At 36.3% G+C, this 13,104-nt stretch overlaps 1 protein-coding gene across 1 annotated transcript in view; it reads right to left on the bottom strand.

The window, feature by feature from the left end:
• Nucleotides 1-807: 807 nt before the first annotated feature.
• LOC128863134 (ATP-binding cassette sub-family G member 4) overlaps nt 808-13,104 on the bottom strand; it is a 40,901-nt gene continuing 28,604 nt past the window's right edge. Inside the window, exons 3-11 of the mRNA XM_054102097.1 lie at nt 9,798-9,968; nt 9,598-9,734; nt 9,375-9,520; nt 9,070-9,308; nt 7,305-7,715; nt 7,116-7,216; nt 6,894-7,049; nt 1,034-1,239; nt 808-966 (exon numbers count right to left, since the gene is read on the bottom strand). Of these exons, the coding sequence (XP_053958072.1) occupies nt 825-966; nt 1,034-1,239; nt 6,894-7,049; nt 7,116-7,216; nt 7,305-7,715; nt 9,070-9,308; nt 9,375-9,520; nt 9,598-9,734; nt 9,798-9,968 (1,709 nt within the window). The 3' untranslated portion in view covers nt 808-824. The remainder of the gene's footprint in view (nt 967-1,033; nt 1,240-6,893; nt 7,050-7,115; nt 7,217-7,304; nt 7,716-9,069; nt 9,309-9,374; nt 9,521-9,597; nt 9,735-9,797; nt 9,969-13,104) is intronic.

Below are 13,104 nucleotides of genomic sequence, written 5' to 3'. Positions count from 1 at the left end.
GTTTTTCCAAGAGGGCATTGTTTTATTTATTAAGTAGCTCAAGATGGCCGACACAGGGTGAACACACCTTACATCACCTTTATAATACTTATTGATTCATGATTTTATCCCAATGTGAACAGTCAAAAAATAGTTTCAGAAAATTAAACCTCAAAGCAATTTTGAAAATAAAAAGTTACTAGCTAAAAGTACTTCGAAATTCGCAGCTTTATTACTTTGTTGAAAGCAGTTTCTTTGCCACATCAAGCAGTACTTGCAACATTGTGTCAGGCTTGCTTTGGCAACTAAGCGAGCAGTTTTAAAAAAGTTTAATCGCAATCATCTTACACTTATTAGAAAAATACATTATTCGTTCTAATATATTATAAAGTGCACACATAAATAAGTTGCTCTGTCCCAATAGCATTAAAAAGCTTCTGCAGAGCAAATGGTTCTCATAAGAAGGCAGAAATACACTCTGCAAGTTATCATTGCTTGCTTACGTAGGGCGCCGCCATAAGGAAACATTTTTTCTGACTTTGATGATTTTTAAAATTTTTTATTTTAAAACTACAAAATGGCATTTAAATCACCTATTCAATTACTCTTCTAGAGCTAATTACCGTTTTAAATAAAATGTATGATATTTGATCGCTTAAAAAGTCTTATGATAACACACATATTCACATACAATATTTCAGGAATACAAACAATAGTCAAAATGTTTACTGTAAAACATAGTCGTATTTTTTTGAAATACTTTCGTTCTCGTATTTTTTTCTTACTTATGAAATTAAATACTATATATAAAAGGAATAAAAACAACAATGTGGAAAAAAACAATCTTATTTTACAGAATGTATCTTCGCTTTAAGGACGACAAAAGCCACTATTCTAAAAACAAAAGTAATAACACACAGAGCAATAAAATCGTTCCAGAATTGATCACCACGCATTGTAATTTCTTCAAGGAATTTCTTTGGATATCTGCAGAAAAATATAAACGTCATTTAGAATGGATTGTACACTTGCATTAATGTAATAGAGTACTTACCTATAATGGCAATAGGGAGCTTCATTGCAATCTAATACACCGCGGCCTTCTCCATAAATTGCGCCAACAAACCCTTCCAGACCATATCGCAGATAGGAGATATGACTGCCCCATTTCAAATAGCTGGGTAAATCACGAAGAGTAACTCCGAATCCGGCGAACATCATCATGGGAATAGTGAGTACAGGTGCCAGGAAAGTGCCATTCTACGGAGAAAAGTATTGAGTATCAACATGATAAGTGTTGAGTATCAACATGAAAACAAATGAAGGTATTCGGCATGTGGTATAGTCGCTTGAAGTACCATTAGGTGGCCTAGTTTACCCGTAACTTTTCAAAACGCTATATTTTTACCTTATTATCACCTTGGGTACATTTGACGCCTGAGACACGTCATGAATTTACCTATTTGCCCTAGTAGTGGTTGACGTGTCTAAGACGTAATTTGAGTTTAGACAATATTTAATATGCACCAATCACTAATATCTCTAATATTTTAATATTTTAGAAATAAATTAATTCTTATGTTAAATGTACTGTTTTTGCATGCTACTCCAAGTAATCCAAAATGAAGTCGGTACCACTTGCAAATATTTTCTCAAATAAATCCGTACCTAATAATAATTTATCCTAGTAGGTGGTCCAATGACCGACACTGCGACCTAAAAGATCTTTTGTGTCAAGCTACCTAATTTAGTATGGATGATCCTTCTGATCATCCGCGAAAGTTACCCGACCACTACATCAGGTTCTAGTTTGCCTAGTTGTTCTCTGCCTTTGGAAAGGAGTTGGTTGAAAGCCATGTTCTTCCAACAATTTTTCTGCTATACGTATAAACCTTAGTATATCTGTAATAGGAGCTTTCTTTATTTCTTCCGGATCCAGTTGATCACGGTGGAAAGTTTGCATTCTGGTTCTAGCCAGTGCAACGCACTCGCACAATAAGTGCTCCGTTGTTTCATCATCCTCAAAACAGAGTCTACACTCAGTGTCCCTGAGAAGTTGAATTCTGTTAAGATGATAGTTTAGATAGTAGTGGCCCGTAAGAAAGCCTACTATTTTCCTGATATCTACTTTCCGTAAGTTAATCAGTTCCTTTTTGTAGGTAAAAGGTCTAACCAACCTCTTGGCTTGACGAAGTTTCAGATTATCTTCCCAGTAAGCTATTCTGAGAGTATGTTCCCACTGGTCTACCCTAGATTTAGCTTCCGCCCAGTTGATACCACAATATGGTTCTGGTCCTATAAGGTCTGATGTCGATCCAGCCCTTGCCAGTTCATCAGCAATTTCGTTACCCTCGATTCCAGAGTGACCTGGAACCCAGCAAAGTACAACCGTATTTTTTGTACTTAATTTTTGAAGATTGTTTACACATTCTTCCACTAGTCTCGACTCCAAAGAATGAGACATTAGTGCTTTCAGTGCCGCTTGGCTGTCCGAATATATAGTTATGTGGGCCCCTTTGATACCCCTTTTTAGATTTGTCAGTGCACAGATCGAAATCGCTTGGATTTCGGCCTGGAAGACACTGGGCCATTTGCCCATGGGTTCTGAAATTTTTGTGTTGGGTCCAAAGATCCCGGCACCAACTCCAGTATTTGTTTTTGAACCATCAGTGAACCATTTCAGACTTTTTGGGTTAACCCAAGGTCCTCCAATTTCCCATTCATCACGGTCTGAGATAATTATCTCATAATTTCTATTGAAGACCCGTTTCGGAATCATGTAGTCTGTTACTGAACAGCTAATATCCCTATCCGGTATTTTTCTTAGAATACTCATATGACCAAAGTCATTGTATTCCTTATTTGACAAGATTTGCATTTTTAGTGCATTTCTAGCTGCACATTTCCATATGAATATATGCAGTGGGGATAATCCTACTATCGCTTCAATTGCAGTTGTAGGACAACTTCGCATGGCACCTGTTATAGACAAACAGGCCTGCCTTTGAAGACTTGCCAGTAATTTCTTGGCTGTTTCTTGTGTGGTTTTGGGCCACCAAACAAGGGACGCATAGGTAATGATTGGTCGAATCATCATTGTATACATCCAATGAATCATTTTGGAGTCAATACCCCATGTTCTCCCCAGGAGACTGCGACATGCCCATATGGCTCTGGTGGCTTTATCTATCACCGATTTAAGGTGAGAGTTCCAATTTAATCTTTTATCCAGAACAACTCCTAAATATTTGACCTCCTTGGAATAGTTTATATTTGTTCCTTCGACAGTAGTTGGACCAAGGTCCAACTTATATCTGTTTGTGAAAGGTACAATAATAGTCTTGCTGGGATTTATAGAAAGTCCTTCTGCACGACACCAGTTTAGAATGAAATTTAATGTTTGATTCATAATGCTGGATATTGTTCTGTCGAATTTGCCAGGAATAATCACTGCAATATCGTCAGCATAGCCAATTACCTCCAAGCCTAACTCACTTAGTTTGACTAGGAGGTCGTCAATAACCAAGGACCATAATAAAGGTGACAAAACACCACCTTGGGGGCATCCTTTTAATGCTTTGACTGAGACTGATACATCTCCTAGAGATGAGCTGATTTCTCTGCTTTCCAGCATTGCCTTTACCCACCCTTGTCGGCTTGTCAATGTTTTTATTTTGTAATGCTCTATCAATCGAGCGATAATCTGTATTATCAAATGCACCCTCGATATCTAAAAATGCGCATAAGGCGATTTCCTTAGAATAATGAGCTTTCTCTATCTTTGATACGAGAAAGTGAAGAGCTCCTTCTGTAGATTTCCCTTTATTATATGCGTATTGCGATTTATGCAAAGGTGTGTTCTTTTCTAGATTTTCTCTAATGTGAAGATCCACCAATCTTTCCATTGTTTTTAGGAGAAACAAAGTTAAACTAATAGGTCTATATGACTTTGGAAGTTCACTGGACCTCTTGCCCGTTTTTTGAATAAATATCACGTTGACCTTACGCCAAACGTTTGGTATGTGTTCCATACTAAAGCTATTCCTAAAAATAGCAACAAGTGGTTTTATTAGTATTTCTATCCCTCGTAAGAGGAGGGCTGGAAAAATACCGTCTAAATCCGTACCTAAGTGATCATAATTTTGTTTACATTAATTCGTATTTGTAAAAGCCTAACGGAAACGATTTAGACATGCATACATGCATATATTCATATTAATGAGTGGAATTGAGTTTAGCCAGTCTGACCATTTAACTTTTCATTATCTGAGGATAACTCCAGCAAAAATTGTGATATCTCAACCAACACTCACTTTCCAGAAAACGAAAATTTAAATTGAAATCAACTAATGCGATTTTCACTAGTGCTTGCGGTACCGTCTCAAAACCACTTTATCAAATAGAGCATTGGATTTGGTCTTATAAAAGACTAGTTTGAAAATGACCGCAAAAAATGTATTTAACCAAAACGTGTCTTTTGACACCTTTGAATTTGAATGCAAATAACTGCGGAAATATCCATTGCAAAATTTTGACTTAATAAACTTCTGTTATCAACCTCATTCTTTTTCGCCTCCTACTTGCATTCAAAATATTTTTCTCTACTTGTTCAATGTTCGACGACTCATTTTTATATTCGCTATAAATTTCATGGTCACTTTCGGTAAACTCAGACATATCATCTGTTTCAGATTGTGGGCCTTCATCAATCTGCAAACAAGCTTCCTAATTTTTGAAATTCCGGACAAGCTTGGGATTAGATATAAATTACAACTCCTATTTACACACCTGAAATTATACTTTCAAGAAATTCTACACAACTGTATCTGAATTGAAGTCACTGCGAAAACACAGCAAAACTCAAAAACTACTTAATACAATTATTTCAAGAACTTATCACTTATCAATGATCTGCAGTAAAATGCAATATTGCAAACAGCAACCGAATATATAAATTATATTAATTAATTCCTCGATTTTCTTAACGAAAATTGCCCTATTTTCCTAGAATTATAGTGTAAGTTTGTCTATAAGTTGGAATCGAAATGGTGCTGCCAGTACTTTCAATATTAAGGTTTTTTAAAATTTGAAAATGTTGTAAAATCGTTGAGGTATCAAAAAGACTCCCCGAGGTAGAAATATTTATTTCAGGTACGTACATATATTCGAATCTAGCATCAGCTGAATGAAAATTATACTGCCAAATAAATTTTAGAGTTCTTATATAAAAAGTCAAAATATGAATTGAGAGAATATGATCACAGTTAGAGAATAATATTAAGATACAATTTGAAAGGTTTCTTTTTGACGCTTTGATAGAAACAATGTTAATGAGCACACGAATCTCACTTTTTCCATTTTTACGAGAATTATCGTATATAAACGCCTATTTAAATTTTACAACAAAACTATTTTATTAGTCCGAAAATTATGCGGCATTACTTTGAAAGATGTTGCGCAAGCAATGTGTTGGAAATTGAGGTGGCTATCTCTTCTCGAGTTTTCCGTCACTTTAGGGAAATTGTTTATATGGACTTACTTCAAAAACGTATACCTGAAATTTATACACGCATTTCTTTTGGTGCAATTTTAATGTGAATTTAAAATTATAGTCCTTCCGGCTATATAAGCGTGAACCCCGACAATAATGGAGTTATCTTAAAGAAACTTAGAAGTGCTTGTCTTGAGATAAGATGTACTGCTAAGTTTATATAAGTATATATCGCCCTTTTTATGTATCAATATGAAGTGCTACTAATTTTGTACTAAGTGCTAATTTTTGATAATTATATGTAAAGGGTATTTCAAAAGTGACGCTTAGATGCCATTAGTGAATAATTCCTAGACCGTAGCTTTTTTTATATAATCTTTCACATTTGTCAAGTACACAGATGTAAAGTTTTACACGATAGAACAACGCGTTAAAATTATTGAAACTTATAATGAAAATGGTCGGTCTTTCAGAACAGCATATCGAAAAATTCATTATTTTTGTGGTGGAAATAGCCTTCCGAATGAGTTGACGAATCATTTATTGGTGAAAAATTTCATGAAACTGGCAGACCAACACCTGGACGTTCTGTTGAGAATATTGCTGCTGCTTTAAGAATCGACTGGCGGATTTTACCTGTGGATTTTTAAATGATGTAATTTTTCAGCCACAAAGCTGAGGATCTTTGATGCTAATGTCAGATCATCTTTACTCTATGCCTGTGAAGCGTCGAATGCAATAGCGGCCGATAAAAATGTTCTGCAAGTTTTCACTAATCGATGCCTGCGCAAAATCCTGAAAATCTTCTAGCTAAACACAATCTTGAATGCTGATCTGTGGAGAACAACCCAGCAAACCCCAATACTCCTTGAGATTTGCAGAAAAAAATGGGGTTGGATTGGTCAGGTCCTTCGTAGACAATATGTCGACTTAACAAGAGCCGCTATTGAGTGGAATCCCACAATAGACGAGAAAGGCCAACGAACATTTGGAAGCGATTGTTGGATTTGGAAACGTGCACCATGAATTTAGCCTGGAATGAAGTTAAGAGACTGGCGCAGAACAAATCTGAATGGAAAGTATTTGTTTTGGCCCTTTGTTTCTCTCTCCCATAGGAAACAATAATAATGTTTCAAGTAAAATTGTTCAGAGCCACATCTTGAACAAAAAAAGCGGAAACCTGAAAGAATCTAAATTTTACATGTTCTATTTTAAAACAACTTCTATGCGCAAGTTTTGAAAGACCCTTTACAAGCTATCGGTTATCGAATGAAGTGCATTGGTTTAAAATTGCTTGCATTTGAATTGGAATTGAATTTAAAGGGGCTGATGGGCCTTAATATATTTGACTTTTACGGTTGAGACATCAAAAATGTAGAAAAATGCTAAAAGCCCTCTCTTTCTATAATTGCCTTATACTCACCACAACACTAAACCAAGCACCAATCATCAATCCAAAACTTTGACCAACAAAAACAGTCAGCAAACTCATAGCAAAGAACATCCAAAAACGCATCCACTCCATTGGTTGATAACTCCATAAATATATTATAATGGTAAAAAGCAGACAACCAATAATCTGAAAAAAGCGGTGGAATTAAATAATATTGCCATAACTTTTTTAATTAAAAAATCTTTTTCTTACAGATATGGGCAGATCGATCAATGTAATTGACGTATAATAAGCCTTTAGAGAATACCAACGATTGAAGTGCTCTTTCAGCAAAATCGACATCTCTATTGGGACTGAATAGAAATAATGAAAAGTGCAAACATCAACATTATTATTATTTTTTTTTTCAATATATAAATACATATGTACAAATATACTTACATGTTAATACAGTCAACATCATCGTTGTCATTGAATGATGAATTAGTATGGCAAACAGCAAATTATAATTGTCCAAGACTCTGGAGCCCTCACGGCCTGAACCAGTATATAATGAACCCAGAATAATGGCCACAAATACGTTAACCGCGATACGTAAATGTGTTAACGTTGTGTCGCGTCTCGCCTTTATATATCCGCGACGCATCAACACGGATAATTGATTGATGTAGCTCGTATCCTCCAATGAACGTTTTTGCGATTTCTTTGGAATAGGGTATTTGCGCATCAGCGCTTCGGCACGTAGAATGGAGCTGGGATCTTCAAACCATGCTAGGCTACTTCCGTTCTCTACCGCTGTTTTAAGAATGTCAACTTTGTCGTTTCCATATTCGCCACAAGCCAGTTCAATAACTAAAAATGATTGTTTATTAACGTAATTTTTGCTTAAAGACTCAGAAGTTGATTACATTTTTTGATAAAATGGAGATGGACAGAAAACTAACAGTAACAGTAAAGTAACTATAGTGTTTGCGAATTCGCTAATAATACCGACAAACCTGGAGCCGCTTCAAGATATATTAGCCTAATAATAAGGTAAGGAGGGGACTTTTAGTCCCACAGTCGGGAAATTCAGCCTGCACAATGAAACATTCCGTAACCGACTAAGGCTGATCGACTTCGCTGGAGCTTGAAAGATGGTAGTCTGCAGCACCAGATTCCAGCACTAAAAATAATACAAACGTGGCTGTCTCCTCATCGAAAAACGCGAACGTGCAAAGCGAATGAAGCGCAGCAACTGAAAAATTGTATGCCAATTGTCAAACAAGGCGGTGGTTCGGTAAAGAGATGGGGCTGTACATCAGCGAATGGGGTACGTGTGAATGGGGTAATTGGAGTTTGTAGATACAACTATAGACTGGGAATTGGGAAAAGAAATTTGCAATAATCAGCAAGCAAATTAAGCCTGAGTGGCTAATTATATTTCCAACAGGAGAATAACAAGCAAACATTCCATATAGTAAAAGAATATTTGCTTTATAAAGTGCCAATAGAGCTCTATTCGCCAGTCCAATCACCGGACCTCAACCCTATAAAAGTTCTATAGGGTGTACTGCATTAAAATGCCGTAAATGCAAAATAGCGTGTAACAACAAACAGGAACTGAAGTGTGGTCTGCAACGCGAATGGTACCAAATAACAACCGAAACTACACAAAAACTATTTTTTTCATGCAAAATCAGTTAAGGGCAATAGCAGAGGCAAGGCCCTAGCAGAGACTAGCTGAATCATTTCAATTTATTATAAAAAAGTAATTGTAAGTAATTTTTAAGTAATTTCTTTTATAGAGTTTGCGTGATTTTCTGTGTTCCTATACTTTTTTCATTTTTTATATAACTTCAAAATACTTAATTTTAAATTTTATTATCGGAATAAATATTTGTGTTTTTTAGTATTTCGTTGGTGTGTTCATTTTTTTAAATGAAGGCTATTCTTTTCTGAACGCATTATTTGCGCGGGGTATGTAAAGTTTTTTGTGGTAGCGTCACGATGGCGTACTTCTCTAAGAAAATTAAAGGTTTGACGAAATTTCACGGCAAGTACTTAGATTTCCAAATAAATCATTTACTTTTATTCTAGGAATTTTGTACAAAATTTGTGTAAAAACCCCCTTTGTGCGGCATTGGGAACTCCAAATTTTTTGGGCAGTATTTGTTATAAGTCTGTGATTCTGTTCAGTGTTTTTATTAAGTGAATCAAAACTTACTGTAATCAGCGGGGTTGTGGTATACAGGGCATGGCAAGTCAACATTTTGTAGAAATGGCACTAATCTCTCTGCGCCTCCCTGGTATACGCAATTACCAGCCGATAGTACGTAAACTTGATCGAAGATCTGGAAAAGTTTGGCTGTTGGTTGATGGATTGTACAAATGATGGTCCTTCCCTGTTGTGCCAACTTCTTGCATAACTCCAACACCTTTGTACAGGAACTGCTGTCCAAACCACTATACAAACAAAAAAAAAATACAAAGATAAGTATGCACGTTGCATCAGTAAAGTATTTCGCTTACGTTGTAGGTTCATCAAGGAACATCACTGTCGGATTGTTTATCAATTCCATTGCAATAGAGAGCCTCTTTTTCTGCCCACCTGAGAGTCGCATTGTCATTGTTTGGTCATGTTCATACAAGCCGAGCAATAGCAAAATGTCCTCGATCTACGTATGCAAATGAGAGTTCATAAAATATACAAAAATATTTAATCTTCTTATTTTTTTTTTTGCGCTCAACTAACCCTGCCTTCCTTCTGCTCATAGGTTACATTTGGGCCCAATTTCAAATCCGCCGCTATGTGCATATTCTCATTCACTGTTAATAGCGGCTGCAGACGATCATCTTGTGTAATATAACAGGACATACGGCGAAATGAAGCTGAAGAACAAGAAGGTAATTGATTCGTTGAAAAAAGTATGGATAATTGTAATGTTTACTTACGCAAGTCTCGACGCCGGCCATTAAGGAGGATAGAACCATCAACGCCTGTTGTTTTAAAGCCGGATAATGCATCAAGTAATGTTGATTTTCCCGCACCGGAGGGGCCCATAATCGCAATTAGCTGACTGCCGGGAAACTTTCCACAAACATTGTGTAAAATCTCTTTCTCTCCTAAAAATATACAAATCAAGAAATGTACTCATTTAATTAACTAGAAATATTTGGAAATGAGTCATTTAGCCTAAACGTAACATGGGTTCCTGGCCAATGTGACTTTGAGGGTATTTCCAGGACCGATGAACTGTCTCGCTTGGCACCAAGTTGACTCATCAGTATGCAGACAAGGGCATAAGCATACCCTTACAGGTCTGTAAGCAAATTATTTTTGAGGAAAGCAGAATCGCCCAATAATTGTGGCCGACTTTCAATGCTAATACGCACAGAACCTTTGCTAAGCCAAAACAAGCAGTATTAGCACACTGATTTCCGTTATAATAGAGCACTACCTAATAGGCAGACACGCTCAGAGTATGGGCCTGCAACTAAGTCACTTCTGCAGAGATTATCTAGATGAGAAAGAAGAAGAGACGATCCCGTACCTCCTGTGCCATTGTCCTGCTCTATTCAGGTGTAGATTTACCATTTTAGGTAAACCATTTTTATGAATTGGGAGATCTCGGTACTGTGGAAATCAGCGATATTCTAAATTAGAAAAAAAACCCAATGGTTTTAGAAATGCTAAGGGGAAGTTCACCACGCGGCATTACAATGGGCTATGAGCCTGAGTGTGTCCATAGTGAACAGCCGCTTTAATCTAACCTAACTTTACCACAATGCCGACTAATTTCAGATTTTTTAGGTGAACTTAAAAGTTATTTTTACAATAATGGCTGGAGGACACAAAAGGTGAAACAGCCTTAAGGAAATTTACCCAAAAAGCGTGCGAGGTATTTGCTCCTCTTTTCCACGACTAGTTGCTAACAAAGGTCCATTTTTTAAAATTCATTGATTTAAAACAATAACTATGAATGTAAGTTAACTATAAAGTATAAATAAATGTTATAAAATAAATGTCTTACTTTTTTAAATTTCTAACAGGGCCATGTGGAATTAAACGTCGAGGTCGACATGTGTAATCTAAGTTTTACATACCCCTCTATGTTCAGAAGCGATAAACAGATGAATTAAATTTTCAAACAAGTTTACAAAACAAATTGTAATTGTAAGTTAGTTTAAAAATAAGATTATAAATAGATCCCATGGCAAGAAGCTATCTAAGCCACTTGTATGTATTTATATTCAAAGTGCGTCACTAAAATTTAGTTTTTTAGTTTCAGGTTTCCTAGTTCAGATTTTCACTGCATAGGTATTTATAAACTATACAACCACTTGCATTCAGAAATAAGTGCTGCGTTTGAAAAAATTTTAATAATTGCAAGCGAAAGTATACATTAAAGTAAGTAATCGAAATCTTGCAGTTTACGGATAGTAAGACAGGCGATTAATTGGTTTCAAAGTTCAGATCACATCAAAGTTATGAAGTATTCACCTGCGATAATAAGTATGTACGGGTCCCCATATATACATATAAACATATGTAATTCATATTTATTTGCCCACATACGTTTATGTGCCTGAATTTATTGTTTTTGAAAATTATAGCTTTGCTCATATTTTATTATTGGAGCTCAATTAAGTGCATATAGTATATGTACGTATGTTTATACAAATATGCACAAACACTTTTAAATACGTGAAAAGCACAACAACAAATTTAGCATAGAATGTTTTCACCTTTCTACTGCCAATAGGATCAAATAGAAGAAATCGCTCATGCCGGTCCGACTTTACGATTTTGATGATTTTATCAAGATTTGACAGTGAAACAAAACACGAAACGTGCTGTTTAAGCCAACTGTTTAAAAAGATAATAGCTAAAAAATCACCCGTTAGAAGGGAATCTTTGGGGGCACTGCTTTGGTGTTGCATTTCATACTATGATATATTAGATTCATAAACAGTGAACTTTTTTCTCAGCCACCTGCTTCGACTCTTCTCTTTCATCTTCTTACTGAAGAATGTATTGACTTTTCTTTTTTCCAAGTTTATATCAGATCGCCGTGTTTATTCGAGATTTGTTTGGGTGAACATATTTTAAACCGTTATTTAGTACTAGAATTCCAGCTAGATGTGAGTAGCTTTACAGTATATCTGGTCGGATAAAATTCCTTACGGCTCTTTACTGATGGCTCAAAGCTTGGCGATCAAGTTGGCTTTGTCGTCTACTGTAAGAAGCTAAAAGTAAGCGTTTGAAGACGTGCCGACTTCCTAATCACTGCAGCGTATTTCAGGCTGTAATTCTTGCCATTAATGGGGTAGATGTCTAGTTAGTCAAAAGTATGACTAGCATTAAAGAAATCTACATTTATTCTGATAGCCAAGCAGCGATTAAATCTCTTGGGGGAGTTGTTTCCATCATTGCTCGCAAATGCCTGACATCTCTTAACAAGATGGCAGAATATTTACGCATCCATTTGATATGGATGCTAGGGCATAGTAACAAACAAGGAAATTGTAAGGCAGACGCATTAGCTAGAGAGGGCACTATCACTCGCCTCCCTCTTGATATGAATATGGTCCTTAGCCCTCTCAACTGGCAAACTGCGTGATACAACTACAAAATACTTCAGACAACAAGAGAAGGATTGATAGTCCAACATGTAATGCTACAAAAATTATTTGGCCAGCATGGGACATCAGGCGCTCAAATGCGCTCCTCAATCGGTCTAGGAAAAACGTCTCTAAGTTAGTTACTTTGATCACAGACCACTGTCTCTAGGTCAACATGCTCAAAAAGTGAACCTCATTTCGACTATTACAGAAGCTGCAATAATGAGGCGGAAGAGGAGTCTGTCAGACATCTTCTCTGTCACTGTCCTGCGTGGCATGCCTCTAGGTTTACTTTTAGATACTTTAGCTCTGATGACTTTAGGGATGTAAATGTCAACCAGGTCAATGGGTTTGCACTTAACTCAAAGTGGTTTAACGAGGAATAGCAGGTAAGCCGCTACTGTGATATCACAATGGATCGGTAACGACTGCCACTTCTACGTACCTACCTACCTACCTTGTCTGAGATTTCAGTAGTGGCTTTGCAATTGAGTTTTATGTAACTTATTAATGTGCTGGAGACTTACAACTTGCAATATAGCTCAAGCCCCGGCTGCTAGTTTGTTTCAGATTTGAAGTTATTTTCAAATACATACAAAACAATCAAATCAACAAAACAAAATTTCAAAGATTTTTC

This window comes from Anastrepha ludens, chromosome 5 (assembly GCF_028408465.1).
Source record: "Anastrepha ludens isolate Willacy chromosome 5, idAnaLude1.1, whole genome shotgun sequence".
NCBI classification, from domain to species: domain Eukaryota; kingdom Metazoa; phylum Arthropoda; class Insecta; order Diptera; family Tephritidae; genus Anastrepha; species Anastrepha ludens.
The sequence above is the reverse complement of the archived record's forward strand: the minus strand, read 5'-3'. Positions and strand labels throughout refer to the sequence as shown.